General features: G+C 35.5%; 1 protein-coding gene and 1 long non-coding RNA gene across 2 annotated transcripts in view; one reads left to right on the forward strand and one right to left on the reverse strand.

Moving 5' to 3' along the window:
• Window positions 1-18,499, reverse strand: part of EEA1 (early endosome antigen 1) — a 140,504-nt gene that overhangs the window by 102,701 nt on the left and 19,304 nt on the right. The window contains exon 2 of the mRNA XM_007503209.3: window positions 6,972-7,064. Within this exon, the coding sequence (XP_007503271.2) occupies window positions 6,972-7,064 (93 nt within the window). The remainder of the gene's footprint in view (window positions 1-6,971; window positions 7,065-18,499) is intronic.
• The window catches only part of LOC103096313 (uncharacterized), a 45,674-nt gene that overhangs the window by 20,652 nt on the left and 6,523 nt on the right, over window positions 1-18,499 (forward strand). The window contains exon 2 of the long non-coding RNA XR_472483.3: window positions 1,827-1,991. This is a non-coding gene — a long non-coding RNA (uncharacterized LOC103096313). The remainder of the gene's footprint in view (window positions 1-1,826; window positions 1,992-18,499) is intronic.

The following is an 18,499-nucleotide window of genomic DNA, read 5'->3' on the forward strand; positions in this document are numbered from 1 at the left end:
GGAAAGCTGGGGGAAAAATTTTTTTTTTTACAGTAAGTATCTCTAATAAAGGCCTCATTTCTCAAATGTATAGGGAACTGAGTCAAATTTATAAGAATAAGTCATTCTCCAATTGATAAATGGTCAAAGGAATTGGGAACTCAAAAACTTTTTAAGAATGTTAAAAATAGCTTTTACAGGTCATTGGAAAAAATATCAATTTTAAAAACTTTCACCTTGCCAATATAAACAAAGAAAAATTGTTTTAACTCATTCATAAATGAAGCTTTAGTGGGTGAGTTATGTAAAAACTTTAGCTTAAATATTTGACATTTCAACATAAGTAATAACAGCAGCCTTTTCATTTTGCTTATCATCCATGCATAATTAAAGCAGCCCATAATCCCCTGTACCACAAAAGGTCAAATAAACAACATCCAATCAATGGAGAAGCACAGGTATCCTAAGAAGCCCCATCACCAGAGCTAAAACAAAATATACTAGACCCACAGCAACAAGAGAGTCATTAAGAAGGGTCTGGTCTTGGCATTCTTTCTCCCTGTGCTCCTTCTGGTAATGCTCCAACAGAGTAGTCGCAGCTACATAGTTTTTCATACAAAATGGACAGATGAAACCCTGTGAAACAACAAACTTTACATATTATTTTTAGAGTCAATTCAAAATATGAAAAATAAGAGATAAATTGGAAATTTGAAGATAAAATTAAGTTAAATTGAATTTGACCATTGTTAATCCACAAAAAGTGAAAAATATGCTCAAAGTGTAATCTTTATAACTCACCTCCCCTGCTGAACTAACCAGGTTATTTTGATTAAATGACAAGTCCACTTTTCATCCTTCTTACTAACTGGCTAGTCATTTATGAAAATGTTTCCATACTTACTTCACCATGCAAACAAAAGCATAGGGCTATGAGATTCCAGTCTATACAAGTCTCAGAGTAAAGGATAGTTCAATTTTACCAAAGCAGAGAACTTTGGAAGAAGAATAATATTAGAAAAAAGCTCTAAATGTAGTGGAAGACAAAGTTGTGAAAGGCCTTCATATGCTAGAGCAACCGTCCTAGACTGGAAAGAAAGACTTGCTGAAGATTTCTGAGCAAAGGAATGACATTTCCAGATACGTATGGATGAAATATTATCTGGGAGTGGTAAAAATAATAGTATCAAAGGCTGAGGAAGGAAAAAGAGGAGAGAGGTGGGAAAAACTGCAAAAGAGCTATTGCATTAGTGTGGGCCATTGATAATGAAGGGTTATACCAGAGTAGGATGACAAATGAGATAAAACAGGAGGCTTATTTCAGAAGTGGAGACAGTAGGATCTGGTTACTGATTAAATGAAAGATGAGGTAGAGTATCGGCCAAAGATGACACCAAGGTTGTGAACATGGGAGACTGGGCAAAGAAAACTACAGAGAGATACTGTAAAGTCAGAAGGAAAACGTTTAGGGAGGGAAAATATACTCACATTTAGACAGGTATTCTCTAAACAACTGATGATGGCAGGTGTGGAAATCAAAAGTCAAAACTAAAGATACAGATCTATATACAGGTGATAACTAAAGTTTGTGATATTAAACAAGATGGCCATGGGAGAGCAGAAAAAGAAATGAAGACAGCAAAGGATAGAACCTTAGGAGTCATATACATTAAGGTATCAGAAAGAAGATGACAGGCCAGTAAAACTGGAATGTACAAAAACCTTTATGGAAAGTAAGTCTGCAATGAAGAAAGTATCATCATTAATGAAATCTTTTATCTCTTAAATGAAGAAATACTGTAATTAATTAGTATTAATGTTTTACTCTATGTGGGCTTTCTGTTAAGGTCTTATTCAATACCGGTGATAATGATGTAATGGAGAATCTCTCTGAGACTATAAACCTGACCTGGGATATCAAATGGAAGACCTATTTTAATGAGTCTTCTCATTCAACGCATTCTTAAGAAGTCAGAAGGGTAAGGTAGTTCCAGAGTCCTCCAAGGAGAGAGGTAAGAAATGGTTCCTAACCAAATGGTTCAAAATTCTAGGACTGAAGTTAAAGAATCTGCCTTTTCTCTGTTCTAATTATGACAGGTCTCTGCTGTGCTATGCTATTCCTATAGAAGTTTTGCCCTAGAATTCTGTCCTGATTTAAAATTACTTTCCTAGAAGGGTAGGAGAGATGCACCGCTTCCTCAAATTAGGGAAATGATAAAAAGTCAGTGAGTGATGGTCCTTAGCCTGATTTTTGTTTGTTTTTGCCAAGACTCTTCTAGAGATATCCTAAGAACACTAAAGAAATTTCAGCCTTTAATCTGACAAACCAACTACTTAATGAGTTAAGTGAAGCATACATATAGTGTTCAATCACCACATAATAATGCTATAGATCTGCCAATGTGGAAATATCACTAGTTGCTAAAAGACTAAAATCTGATCTTAGTAAAACATGTTTATTTTGCATTCTAATTAAGATGTACACAGTTAGTAATGGCAATCTTGAAATGGAAAAAAAGTATATCAAGTCTGTTTAAAGTTACTATAAATAATGCAATGATTAAGGACAATCCTGTGGGACTTAAGAGAAAAAATGCTATCCACATCTAGAGAAAGAACTGTGGGAGTAGAAATGCAGAAGAAAAACATATGATTTATCACTTGGTTACACAGGTATATGATAGGGAGTTTTTGTTTTAAAAGATTACTCTATTACAAATCTGAATAATATGTAAATAGGTTTTGAGAAATAATACTTGTATAACCCAGTGAAATTGCTTGTGAGCTCAAGGAGGGGAGAGGGAAAAGGGGAGAGAGAAAACATGAATCATGTAACCATGAAAAAATATCCTAAAAAAGTAAAGTTGAAAAAGTAAATAAATTCTGAAGTTTAAAATAATTTTTAAAGTAGCTATAAAACAAAAAATTCCAAAGTTTTCATCTTACTGCTCAATTTTAAATGAACTTAAAGTCCATTTCATTAAACTGAGGAGTTATGATTGTACATTTAGGTAGTTTAACATCCAGAAAAATGGAAACCTTAAAATGTTATGGGTTGCCCAAATCTCAATCTCTAGAAATAATAATAAGATTATAGCATAAGACAATGCATTTATAAGAAAACTAACTGATTAATAATTTGCTGCTTAGTCAATACTTTAAATGAAGTATATTAAAAAGATAAATAATTTTTAAATCTCATAGCATAAAAGAAATTTATGTGACTGCCAGAAAGGCAGTCCAGATAAATCTAACAGAATTCATAAAACAGATTTTACATAGCCACAAATTAATTACCTAGTGAATGTAATTAACTAAATCTAACCACTGTGAGCAATGTCAACATAAATTAGGATAGATGAACTGGTCATAAAAATTATAATGCAGAACTCAATGGGATTTCCAAAGTGAACTTTTAAAACCTTTAAGATAATAGTTAAATTATCTTTTCAGCTTTAACTCCACATAAATAATGGAAAAACACCCATGTTAGGGGTTTAAGAATTGACAGCCTTCAGAATCTTCATACTTTAAAAAATAAAGGGCATTGGTAATAAGATAGGTAGATAGAGTATTCTACCTGAACATTTTTATTACTAAGCTATTAGTGCAGAGAAATAACAAAAAATGAAATATTATGCTAAATAATATTGATTGTTCATCCAATTCTATACTCTCATTTCTAATAACTGTACAAGGGAACTTTCATATAGAGAATATGGTTGCCTTTCATAGCATCAACTTCCAAATAATGGAACTATATTCCAAATCATCTTTTCTTCCTTTAACCTATCATAGCACTGTTCTCAGAAGTCCCTAAAAACCCTTCTTGAACCTATTTATATTTTTTCTCATGTAACCACTTGTCACTGAAAATTCTTTAGGTTTACTATGGGCTACATAAAGTAACATTTCCTTTTTTACTGGCCATTAAGGTACCTGAAATGAACTCCAAAGAGTCAATTTCCACGTGCTACTAGTCCAGAATTTGGTGAATAAACAAATCCATGTTTTTATCCTGCAAATGTCCTTTATTATTTTAAGAACTTCAACTGAATTCCCTCTTAATTTTTCCTGAATAAAATATATTAATTTTTTCACCTAACTTTACATATATACTCCACCCCTTCATTATATATTTTAGTCACTTATTTCCCATTTTAGTCATTCCTCCTCCTACCTCCTTATTGAATTACTCTTGCCCAAAAAAACCAAACTCAAATGTCCATTCCTTCATTAAAGCCTCCCCTCAGCCTCCAACAGTAATGACCCATCTGTTCAAATCTCGTATAACAATCTGTAATTATAATTTACTTACAATACAAAAGTTCAAGTATGTCATTTTGTGTTTATCTGATTTCTTTCTCCAATTCAAAGAGAATTGCTAAAACATATAAAATGTTAGAAAGACTGTCAATATTTATGTTGAGGACAGGAGCTGAGAAGAGAGAGCCTGTGATCCAGGTACTAAACTCAATGAAAGTATCTTTTGATTGGATGAAAGATGTGTATGTTATACACACACAAATCATACATTCTATACACATACAAAAACTATCCACATTTTCTACCCAGTCAAAATCCTGGTACTAGTTGTCTATAGACCCCTAGTTCACACCTTCCTTCCTCAACAAATTCATTACCTATATCACAATCTAATTTCTCCTCTTACCTCCTGTCTTTATACTATAGAAATTCAAAAGGCATACTTCCAACCTCTCTAACACCACTCTGTTCTTCAATCTAGTCCCCACAACCTACTCTTCCATCCTACCTCAACCACAAACAAAGATGATCACCCACAAATGCACCAACATTTCCCTGTTCAAGAATTCTGAAATCTCCTTATCAGACCCCAATCTATTGGCTTTCTACCACCACCCCTCCCTTTCCATGCCAAACCCTACTCTTTTTCCACAATAAGACCTCTAAGTGCTCTCTTTCCTAAGTCATCATCCCTACACTGGCGATTCTCTTCTCTTTTCTTCTTCTTAATTTGTTGGAGAATAATTTCAACTCTACACTGTCCTCTTCTCTTACTGTAACTGCCAAACCCCAATCTTGAATCATTCCTACCATTTACTACCTTCACTCTTATCCATGTGCTACTGAATGACATTAGGAAAAAAATCACACAAACATTCTGACTATGTAAATAATCTCAACTGTACGTTATACAACCTCAACTGGGCCCCTCACTGCTGCTAGGCAACACTTCTATACCACCCTTATTAACTCCCCATCTCACTCAACACAGCAGCTCTTCTAAACATTTTCATTCTTCCTCAAATTTCCTATAGCATTCCCTCCCCTACCTTCTCAGAGCTCAGAACTTACACTGCATACCACCTATTGCTTCCCCTCCCCATATTCAATCCAGTAACACTAGGTTCCTAACTGTTCCAGGAACAAGATACTCACTGTCTCTGGGTATTTTTTCTGGTGGTCCCCATACCTGGAATGCTCTCCCTCTTCATCTTGAGTCCCTGACTTCCCTGGCTTCCTTCAAGTTCCAATTAAAATCCTACCTTCGACAGGAAACCTTTCCCTTTCACTGTTAATTCTAGGGCCCTCCCTCTGTTCATTATTTCTTATTTACATTATACATAGTTTGTACATATTTGTTTACTTGTTGTCTCCTGTGTAATTAGAATCCGTTACCCTGAAAACAACAATTCCCAGCACCCCACTCTCCTCACCTTACATGCTGACAAAGGCAGAATATGAGTTAGGTGTAGTCCAGCCTCTGCTCTCTCTTTTTTGCCAGAAAATGCAGCAGTGGTAGTTGGGTGAGTGCCAGCCAGAAGGATTTGTTGACGTGGTCTAATTTTGTTAGGTAATTAGGTGTTTTTACTTTTAATTCCCCTTTATTCCTTCTACATAAAGTGATTATTAATAAACTTCATAAAATATAATTTTTGGAGTGTTGGATATTAATTTAAATCCTACACTCCCTCATTGGATTGTGAGTCCCTTGAGGGTAGAGATTGTCTTTTGCCTTTCTTTGTATCTCTAGCACTTACCTAGTGCCTGGCATAGAGCAGGTACTTAATACATGCTTACTAATCAATACTTAAATAATTTTTTTTCTATTATGCAACTTTCATCCCCAATAAAACAAAGTTCCTTAAAGGCAGGGTCTCCTTGTCATATACTACTTTGAATTCCTAATGATGCCTTAGCACAGTACCTTATCTAAATAAGTACTTCTTTATTTAGTTTGCTGGTTTTTGATCCATTAAAACACTGTCCAGAAATCCAGTTTTATATATGTACTAGGTTTGTATTTATGTATTTAAGCACCTTTTAGTATAGAATGTCATCAAAACCTCTTGAAAAATACAAGTAAATTATATTCACTAGTTCCTTATCCAAATGTCCACTTAATTCTTCAAAGGAATGAAGCAATAACTGAATATTAAGTTAAATCAGTAAAGCTGACTTCTCAACAACTAAGTTACTTTTTAAAGTTTTTACTTGCTTGCTACATTAATCTCTTTAATTACCAACTGTTGGAAACATATCTGCAGAAAATAAAAGCTTAATAATAAGAATATAAACCAAATTTCTTATACTAAAAAAAAACCATAAATCAAAACACTCTGACATTACTGGCAGAAAATAATTGAGCACATTCTATTAGTTCCCATAGCTGCTGACAGTCTATAATTAAACAAATACCATTCAATTACAAGGTAATTTTTTTATAAATGTAATATTATCATTTCATAAAATTATGATTATAAGCATGAACTAAGTATCATTAATAAAAGCCATATTTGCAGCTTCGTTTTTCAAAGCTTTAAAAGCCCTTAGCAGGCATCCTTGCCCAAGAATGTGATCTACTAAGCATACCTTTACTTCTCCAGTTTTTTTCAGTAACACTCTAAGAATCTTGTTATAAAATGTTTCATTTCTTAATTGCTTTCTTAAATGTTTGCTATTTTCTCTGAATAATATTAAATTTTGTTTGCTACATTAATATTTCATACCTCTGAAGAGCCTTCATTGTTGACATCCAACACATTTCCAGGCGTTGCTGATGAATCAGAATCAGAACCTTGAGAGCCAACTCTCCCTGGGGTCTATAATAAATTTGAAATGGGGAAAAGAAGTTTAGTCTATAAATCTTAATCTTTGCTTTCAACTATAACCAAAACTACATAGTGATTACTTGCATATTTTTGAGGAACACCCGAAAAGATGTTCCCATGAGAAATAGCTTCCCCACTCCCACCCTTGCCCTCAAGGATACCTGAAATCCTACCAGAGAATTTCACTGCTTAGGATTAATGAATTTTCTTCTGTTAAAACAAAAACACTCTTAGAAAAAGTAACATGAGAAATCACTATGCCATTAACAACTTGATGCTTATCTGATCCTTTACTACCAAAGCCCAAAGCCCTGGATGAAAGCAGGTTTAATGATGCACAGAGTATGAAATCTGCTTCTGCTGGTCCTCTTGTTCCTTCCCTCTTTCTATCGGTATTATCCAGGTTATTATTACCTAAGTAGAAACCTTGATGTTCTCCTTAAATCTTCTTTCTCTCTGATCTCTCCTAACTAGAGTTTGTGAATCCTTTTGATTCCATCTCTACAATATCATTCCCCTCCTCTCTATTCCAACTGCCTTCACCCTAGTAGACACACTCATCACTACTACCTGATTATTTTAATGGCTTTTAATTTACTTTCCCTCCTCCAATTTATCCTTCATACTATATCCAGACTTGGCTCTCTTAAGTAAACATTTCTCATGCCATTCCTCAGCTCAAAATTCTACAAGACAGGATTTCCAGGCTAAGATTGCCACATAGTAGAAGTAAGGGTCTTCTTTTCCTTACCACCAACCAATATAAAGTGCCTCAAAAGGACAAAAATCAAAATCAGATGAGTGATTGAGTTCTACCATAAGGTGCAGCCTTCAAAGGTAGGCAGGGTTTGCATTTCCACACTATAAGGGGGTAAAATTACTCCTACTAAAACACAAGCTGATCACCACTCCCTCCAACTTCACCTATGGTGCCAGAGTCAGAGTGAGTATGGGGCAATCTCTAGGTGGGGGGGTGGGGTTGGCTGAGTACACCACAGACTTACCCCAGAGAGCAGCAAGACTTGGGACCCCAGGAGGCTGAGGAATACAGAGCTTGGGCATAGAGATAGAGCAGAGAGGGGCTGCCCACAGCAGACACAGTGAAAATTGCCTCATGGCAAAAACCACTCTGTAACTCAATAAAGAGAGTTGCCTACCCTCCCCACTCAGATTTCTGGCTGGGAAGGGAAGAAAAAACTAACAACAATAGCCACCAACACCCAAGAATTGCAATCTACAACTACCCCCCCCCCAAAAAAAGAGAAAAAGCCTCTGACCCTGGATAATTTCTATGGTGAAAAACAGCAAACTACAGAGGAGACAGCAGAGGGAGACAAAAAAATAAAGATATCCAAACTTTACTCAAAAGATGGAAATTGGTCAAAAGCTCTCAAGGAACTCAAATTTGAGTTCAAGAACCAAGTAAGAAAGATAGAAGAAACGTGGCAAGAAAAGTGGGAAATAGTTCAAAAAGAAAATAACAGTTTAAAAGACAGAATCGCCCACTTAGAAAAAGAAACCCAGAAATCACATGAAATGATAAGCAAACTGGAGACCAAAATTGACCTGCTGGAAGCCATGAAAAGCAGGACAGACCAAACCGAAAAGGAAAATCAAAAGATCATAGCTGAAAACCAGTCTTTAAAGACTAGAATTGGGCAAGTAGAAACTAATGATCTCACAAGATGTCAAGAATAAAGCAAAGTCAAAATTCTACAAGAGCTACCTACTGCTTCCTAAACATAAAATCCAAACTTCTAAGGCCTCACATTCTGGGAGCATCCTACCTTTTCAGCTTTGCATCTTACCACACTTCCTGCTACTAATTCTATAGCATAGCAAAAATGGATTGCATCATCTGTCCCCTGTACAAATACACCTCATCCTTTCCTCTGTAGGGCAATGGTGATGGGCCTGGTGTCAAGAAATCCTGAGTTCAAATCTAGTCTCATATACTTAATCTGTCTGCCTCAGTATCCTCAACTGTAAAGTGATAATAATAATAACACCAAACTTTTCTAACTTAGAAACCACTATGATAGTCTGGTGAAATCTACTGGATTTATCAGAATTTTAAAAAATTCATTATGGAAGAAAATACCAGATTTCATTTAACGGTTAATGCAAAAAAGATGCAATTTTTTTCCCTTTCATGTTCATGGGCCCCCCAAAATCTATCCACAGGCCCCTTATGATCTACTGACCTCAGGGTAATAATGACTGCTCTAATAGATAAATGGTCAAAGGAAGATGAATAAATTGTTAGCACAAAGAATTGCAAACTTCTAAAAACATATGAAAGATTGCTCCAAATCATTAACAACAGAAATGCAAACCAAAACAACTCTTGAGGTTTCTGGCAAAAGATAAGGAATAATAAAGGTAAGAGAGGCTATCAAAAGTCAGGTATGCTGAAGCATACACTACTACTTCCTGATGGAAGCATAAAAATCACTCCAAAAATTCGGAAAAGCAATTTGGAACCATGCTTCAAAAATGACTAAAATGTCCTATATAAGGGGAAATTTTCTTTCTTTTTTTTTGGGGGGGGGGGATTTTCTACCTTTGAACTACATTCCCCTTTTGTATGTCCCAGCATACTTTTCCCTTCATTTACGTGCATCTTTACATTATTACTTATAACTTTCTGTGACTCCTCCCTCTGTCTCTTCTTTCTGGAGACTGTGGCTTGAGTTTGTTAGCTCCCTTTTAACTCTAGTTTTTATTTTAATAAACTTAATAAATATAATACTTAGGTTATTGTATATTAATTTTGATTCTCACCATCCACATCCTTTGACTTTAACATCCTATTTCTAGACATATACTTAAAAAAAATCAAAAGAATTACTGTGCCCTCCTTCCTTTTAGAGGATATGACATAGACTGTCAGGCAAAGGTAAAATGCTGCTTTATTTGAAGGAACTACTTTTCTCCTTTTATTTTTTGTATTTTTAAGAGATGATTTGCTGGATCAAGATAGCTATATTTGAAAATTAAAGTGACTTCAAAAGAAGTTGTTAATTTTAAAAAAAGAAGAATCCAGTCTTTAAGAAGTTTACAATCTATCTATTGGGCATCAACTGATAAAAAGAAGGCAGGAGTTGCAATCATATCTGAAAAAAAAAAGTAAAAATAGATCTAGTTAAAAAGAGATAGGGAAGGTACTTAAATCCTGATGAAAGGCAGTATAGACAATAAGGAAATATCAGTACTCAACATGTATGCACCAAATGGAATACAGAATCCAAATTTCTAAAGGCGAAACTAGTGGAGTTCAAGGATGAAATAGATAGAAAAAGTATACTAGTGGGAGACCTGAAACTTCCTCTATCAGAACTAGATAAATCAAACCAAAAAATAAATAAGAAAGAGGTAAGAGAAGTGAATGAGATCTTGGAAAAATTAGAGTTAGTAGATATGTGGAGAAAAATAAATAGGAACCAAAAGGAATACACCTTCTTTTCAGCGGTACATGGTACATTCACAAAGACTGACCATGTATTAGGGCATAAAAACATTGCAAACAAGTGCAAAAGAGCAGAAATAATAAATGCAACCTTCTCACAATGCACATAAAATGCACATGATCACAATGCAATGAAAATAATAATTAGTAAGGGTATACATGGAGGCAAATCAAAAATTGGAAATTAAATAATATGATTCTCCAAAATTGGTTAAAGAACAAATCATAGAAACAATAACTTCATTGAAGAAAATTACAATGATGAGACATCCTTTCAAAATCTATGGGATGCAGCCAACCAAAGCAGTATAACAGGGGAAAATTCATATCCTTGAGTTCATATATTAACAAATTAGAGAGGGCAGAGGTCAATGAATTCGGCAAGCAAATTAAAAAACTAGAAAGTGAACAAATTTAAAATCAGATGACTAAATTAGAGATCCTAAAACTCAAAGGAGAAATTAATAAAATTGAAAGTCAAAGAACTATTGATTTAATAAATAAGACTAGAAGGTGATACTTTGAAAAAACAAATAAAATAGACAAAGTACTGCTCAATCTAATTTTAAAAAAGGAAGAAAGAAACAATTGATAGTATCCAATATGAAAAGGGAGACCTCACCTCTAATGAAGAGGAAATTAAGGCAATTATTAAAAGTTATTATGCCCAATTATATGTCAATAAATATGGCAATCTAGGTAATATGGATGAATATTTACAATAATATTAATTGCCTAGACTAACAGAGGAAGAAATTGACTACCTAAACAACCCCATTATCAGAAAAAGAAATTGAACAAGCCATAAAAGAATTCCCTAAGAAAAAATCCCCAGGACCAGATGGATTCACAAATTCTATCATTCAAAGAACAACTAATCCTAATATTATACAAACTATTTGACAGAATAAGCAAACAAGGAGTTCTACCAAATTCCTTTTACAACACATTTATGGTACTGATTCCAAAGCCAGGCAGGTCAAAAACAGAGAAAGAAAACTATAGACCAATTTCCTTAACGAATATAGATGCAAAAATCTTAAATAGGATACTAGTAAAAAAAAGACTCCAGCAAGTGATCACGAGGGTTATTCACTATAACCAGGTAGGATTCATATCAGGAACGCAAGGATGGTTCAATATTAGGAAAACCATCCACATAATTGACCATATTAACAAGCAAACTGGCAAAAATCACATGATTATCTCAATAGATGCAGAAAAAAACCTTTGACAAAATATAACACTCATTCCTATTGAAAACACTAGAAAACATAGGAATCTAAGTGCCTTTCCTAAAAATAATAAAGAGTATATATTTTTTTTAATTTTATTTAGCCAATTTAGAACATTATTCCTCAGTTATAAGAATCACATTATTTCCCTCCCTCACCTTCCCCCAACCTTTCCATAGCCCATGCTCAATTCAACTGGATATTACATGTGTCCTTGATCAGAACCTATTTCCATGCTGTTGGTGTTTGCATTCGGATGTTCATTTAGAGTCTACATCCCCAACCATATCCCCTCAAACTCATGTAATCATGCAGTTGTTTTTCTTCTGTGTTTCTACTCCCACAGTTTTTACTCTGAATGTGGATAGTATTCTTTCTCATTGTTCCCTCCAAGTTGTTCAAGAACACTGTATTGCCACTAATGGAGAAGTCCATTACATTCCATTGTACCATAGTGCATCCGTCTCTGTGTAGAATGTTCTCCTGGTTCTGCTCCTTTCGTTCTGCATCACTTCCTGGAGGTTGTTCCAATTCCCATGGAATCCCTCCACTTTATTATTCCTTTGAGCACAATAGCATTCCATCACCAACAGATACCACAATTTGTTCAGCCATTCCCCAATTAAATGGCATCCTCTCATTTTCCAATTTTTTACTACCACAAAGAGTTCATCTATGAATATTCTTGTACATGTATTTTTCCTTATCTCTTTGGGGTACAAACCCAGCAGTGCTATGGCTGGATCTTTTAGTGCCCTTTGGGCATAATTCCAAATTGCCCTCCAGAATGGTTGGATGAATTCACAACTCCACCAGCAATGAATTAATGATGCGACTTTGCCACATCCCCTACAGCATTTCATTACTTTGCGTTGCTGTCATGTTAGCCAATCTGCTAGGTGTGAGGTGTGTAAACCTTAAAATTTCTTAGACTTATGAATGCTGGAAATTTCCCCATTGGGAAATTTCCTACTTGAAAAAATTTCCTACTGATAGTAAGAACTTTATTGGAATATGAAAATCCTTGGCATGGGAGGATCCTTCTCCTCCCTACTTAAGACTACTTTAGGATAGAAACCTTTTGCTAAACAATGGAAAGGGCTTTGACCTATGCTTAAGCATAGAACAGGAAGTTCTTTGAGTCATGATTGATTTTAGAATTGATACAATAGAGATACTTGGAATGACAGAACCAGGTCTTGGAAACTACAATCTCCACCCTACTCAGAGTAACAGGATTTAGGAAGGGCTGCAGCAAAGATCAAGATTTAATTATTTAAGAATATGACCTTCAACAGACATGTGCAAAGGAGACAGACTTCTGGGCGGTCCTGGGTTAAGCTAGAGCCACCATTGGCACAGGGGAGACATCGACAGTGATTGGTAGATGTGAGAACTGAGGGGAGGGAACTTAGATTGTTTCCTTAAAGAGGAGGGGGCTCTGAAGGAGGACTGAGGAGGTTTTGCTCTGAAGGAGGTCTGAGAGGAGAGAGGTCCTGGAGGGAGAGCTCCTGGAGAGGTCTTAAAGGAGGCTGTGGAAGGAGAACTCAAGAGGAGTCAGGAGGAGAATTCTCTGGAAACATTTCTTGAAAGGAGGCTCTCTTGAAGGTAGAGCCTGAGGTTGGCATGAGAAGCCTTACCTAGAGAGATCTTGGGTGAGTAATAAAACCAACTGATTGATTTATCTCTTAGGACTGAGGTCTAGGCCTTATTGGCTTGAGGCCCTTCATTCTTATTCCATTCTTACTTTCTCTCTTTTTCTATTGATTAATCAGTGTATTATAAATTAAATTTCTCTACAAAACCCAGTTGGCTTGGGCATATTCATAAATTGGGAATATATTCCCTGGCGACCATCTTATATTTATATAAACTCAAAACACAGTAGAAAACATATTTCAGCGGTCATAATCGTTATATATTTCCCTTGCTCCCAAACATTTTAATTATCACAGTTTATGGCTCCCACTCTCTTATCTAAAACTATTTAATGTTCAAAACTATTTTAAATCTAACAGGTGGTACCTCAGTTTAAACAGTATATATATAAAACCATCAGCTAACATCATCTGCAATGGGGATAAACTAGACGCATTCCCAATAAGATCAGGAGTGAAACAAGGATGCCCATTATCACCTCTATTATTCAACATTGTACTAGAAACACTAGCAGTAGCAATTAGAGAAGAAAAAGAAACTGAAGGTATTACAATTGGCAATGAGGAGACCAAGTTATCACTCTTTGCGGATGACATGATGGTCTACTTAAAGAATCCTAGAGATTCAACCAAAAAGCTAATTGAAATAATCAACAACTTTAGCAAAGTTGCAGGATACAAAATAAACCCACATAAGTCATAAACATTTCTATATATCTCCAACCCATTTCAGAAGCAAGAATTAGAAAGAAAAATTCCATTTAAAATCACCCTAGACAATATAAAATACTTAGGAATCTATCTGCCGAGACAAACACAGGAACTATATGAACACAAGTACAAAACACTCTCCGCACAACTAAAACTAGATCTAAACAACTAGAAAAACATCAACTGCCCATGGGATGTATGAGTTAACATAATAAAAATGACAATCCTACTCAAATTAATTTATTTATTTAGTGCCATGCCCATTGAACTACCAAAAAACTTTTTTACTTTATTAGAAAAAACCATAACGAAGAACAAAAGATCAATGATATCCAGGGAAATCATGGGGAAAAAATATAAAGGAAGGAGGGCTTGCAGTCCCAAATCTCAAAGTATACTATAAAGCAGTGGTCATCAAAACAATTTGGTACTGGCTAAGAGACAGAAAGGAGGAACAGTGGAATAGACTTGGGGTAAGTGACCTCAGCAAGACAGTCTATGATAAGCCCAAAGATCCCAGCTTTTGGGTCCAAAACTCACTATTTGATAAAAACTGCTGGGAAAATTGAAAGACAGTATGGGAGAGATTAGGTTTGGATCAACATCTCACACCCTACCCCCAAGTTACTCAGAATGGGTGAATGACTTGAATATAAATAAGCAAATTAGGTGAACACAGAATAGTATACATGTCAAATCTTTGGGAAAGGAAATATTTTAAGACCAAGCAAGAGTTAGAAAAAATTACAAAATGTAAAATCAATATTTTGATTACATCAAATTAAAAAGGTTTTGTACAAACAAAACCAATACAACCAAAATTAGAAGGGAAGTAGCAAATTGGGAAACAATCTTCATAACCAAAACCTCTGACAAAGGTTTAATTACTCAAATTTACAAAGAGCTAAATCAATTGTACAAAAAATCAAGCCATTCTCCAATTGATAAATGGGCAAGGGACATAAACAGGCAGTTCTCAGCCAAAGAAATCAAAACTATTAATAAGCACATGAAAAAGTGCTCTACATCTCTTATAATCAGAGAGATGCAAATCAAAACAACTCTGAGGTATCACCTCACACCTAGCAGATTGGCTAACATAACAGCTATGGAAAGTAATGAATGCTGGAGGGGATGTGGCAAAGTCAGGACATTAATTCATTGCTGGTGGAGTTGTGAATTGATCCAACCATTCTGGAGGACAATTTGAAACTATGCCCAAAGGGCGATAAAAGACTGTCTGCCCTTTGATCCAGCCATAGCACTGATGGGTTTGTACCCCAAAGAGATAATAAGGAAAAAGACTTGTACAAGAATATTCATAGCTGTGCTCTTTGTGGTGGCCAAAAATTGGAAAATGAGGGGATGCCCTTCAATTGGGGAATGACTGAACAAATTGTGGTATATGTTGGTGATGGAATACTATTGTGCTAAAAGGAATAATAAAGTGGAGGAATTCCATGGAGACTGGAAAAACCTCCAGGAAGTGATGCAGAGCAAAAGGAGCAGAACCAGGAAAACATTGTACACAGAGACTGATACACTGTGGTACAATCGAAGGTAATGGACTTCTCCATTAGTGGTGATGCAGTGATCCTGAACAATCTGCAGGGATCTAAAAAACACTATCCACAAGCAGAGGATAAACTGTGGGAGTAAAAACACCGATGAAAAGCAACTGCTTGACTACAGGGGTTGAGGGGATATGACTGAGAGACTCTAAATGAACACTCTAATGCAGATACCAACAACATGGAAATGGGTTCAAATCAAGAACACATGTGATACCCAGGGAAATCGCGCGGTCGGCTATGGGGGGGGGGGGGGGGAGAAAAGAAAATGATCTTTGTTTCCAATGAATAATGTTTGCAAATGACCAAATAAAATAAAATAAATGAATGAATGATTTTTTTAAAAAATGAAGCACATGTTATGTAACTTGTTTTCTAATTGGGCACCTAGATTGTAAGTTTGGCCCCAGACCAAGAGATACTGGACAGAGAGGGGTGGGGGTGGGGGGTCTTACATCAGGAATCTATACGATGCTTGTATCTATCATTGGGCACTGCCATTAGGGCAGTATTCCCTTTCTCATGAGCAAGAATAAAGACTGCATCTTATACTATTCTCCCTCTGACTCCAAGTTTGTATTTATAATTTTGTGGATGGTCATTTTATTTCATCTGACACATGAACAATAAGAGAGTATGACAAATGTGATATTTACTTGGATAGCAGGCATATGAGGTTCAAGCAATCTTGGATTGTTGGGGAAATACATGAGATGGGACTTGAGCTGGGCCCTGAAAGATTAGTAGAATTTAAATAAATGAATGGAAAGAAAGATGAGATTTCAAGTTAGGAGAGGAACAAAATCAATGAAGACACTGTGAATTAATGGGATTGGTCCCATGATTGTAAAATGATTTCTAAAAGGGAAAATCTTAATCAAAATTCACCTCCTTTCTGCCACTAATTACATAAATGGGAGATAAACAGAACTTCATATTAAAAAGTTAATATTCTCTGGATCTAGCAGTTCCACACTATGGAAAGAAAGTTAGAATGCATCTGGGTTCATTTTAACTGTGGAAGAAAGTGATAACAAAAGTATGTGAGTTTATCCTAGAGATCTCTTTGAGAACAGATGAGAAATTAAGGAAATCTTCAACTGGAAGCTTTGAAACAAATATAAAGGGGTTCTTGTTTAGATATGAGTTTACTAAATGGTCTCTGAAAACTTTTCTAATTCAGGATCTATGATTCTGTGACCAAGCTCAGAGGATTGACAAACTTTCAAGAGGTAGAGGTAATGATAGTGTGAAGACTGGATTTAACTCTCCCCTAATTGTAACAATGAAGATACTTAGCTCTTCCTTTATTGTGAAGATTAAATTGTAATCCCCTGATTGTAACAATGAAGGTACTTATCTCTTCCTTTATTGGGATGATTGAATTGTAATCCACAATCTATTTTTAGATTTTAATCTACCAAAAGGTGATAATGCAGTATTTTATGTGGATCTACCCATTTTAACTACAAAAAGGTGTTAAGTAACTACAAAAGGTGAACTAACCAAAAAAACCCAAAAGGTGTGGTCTAACCAAAGAAGGTGTGAACTAAAGAGTGGGCAGTCCTGGAGAGAGGCATCTGCTGTGATTGGTAGACGTGAAGTTTAGGGGAGGTGACACAGGGGAGAAAGATCTTTAAAAAGAGGAACAGAGGTCAGAAGAAGAGATATATATTCCATTCGATATTTGATTTTAAGAGATCAAAGAGCTCTCTGACTTAGAGGAGAGACTGGAAGATAGACACCCAGGCTTTTTTCCATTTATACGGTCACTGTTGGTGAGTGAAAGGCTGACTTAGTGACCCTGCCTTTTTGGAGGCATAAAACCTCCAGGAAAGGCCCATCATCTTGAGACTCTTTTTCCTAATTTGGGCCTTAATATTTCTACCGGTCTCAGAGGAAGCCGGAGTTTCCTCTCTTTCTCTCTCCCCTTTTCTCTCTTCCTTAATATCTTCCCTCTATTGTAAATAAACTACCATAAATCCCATTTACTTTAGTAATTCATTTTGGGATTTAGAAATTAAATCCCTAGCAACCACCTATATCAATATTCAGAGTCCAACCACAATTAAATTTAACAATAGCAATATAAAAAAAGTTAAAAATACAAAATTTTGAACAGAAGAAGGGGTAGGGTTAAAAAAACTAAAGAGAAAAAATCACAGATGTGAGATAGTTTTTAGTCTGGAATTTTTTTTAATCTCATGCATATCTAAAAAGATAACATTTAAGAATGAAAAAATAAATTTTCCATAAGAAAAACTACAACATAATGTTTTTTAAAGACCAACCAAATCTAACCCATTTCAAATCCTACCAAGTTTTAAAGGGCAACATTCTTCCTGCTTTTAATCCCTAATTTCATTACTCTAACTCTTCCTGACCCAATGGACCATATTGTTCATGATGTTTTCTTGGCAAACATTTCAGAGTGCCGTTTCCTTCTCTAGTGGATTAAAGTAGAGGTTAAGTGACTTGCCCAAGGTCACAAAGCTAGTAGTTATATGAGGCCAGATTTGAATTCATCTTCCTGACTACAGACCTAGTGCCCTTTCTATTGAGCCACCTAGCTGCCTCCACTACTTTACCCTAAAATACTTTAAAGGAAGCAATAAAAGAAATTCAAAGAATCGCTTCAAGTCTGTTCTCTCCCAGCATCCTCTGCTACCAACTGTCTTTGTTGTCAATTATCTCTTCTTTCAATGTTCCATCTTTCCCTTTGTAACCTGCCCTTTCAGCACCCAAGAGAGCAAGAGGCCAAATTCCTTTTGTGCAGCTCTTT

This window comes from Monodelphis domestica, chromosome 5 (assembly GCF_027887165.1).
Source record: "Monodelphis domestica isolate mMonDom1 chromosome 5, mMonDom1.pri, whole genome shotgun sequence".
NCBI lineage: Eukaryota > Metazoa > Chordata > Mammalia > Didelphimorphia > Didelphidae > Monodelphis > Monodelphis domestica.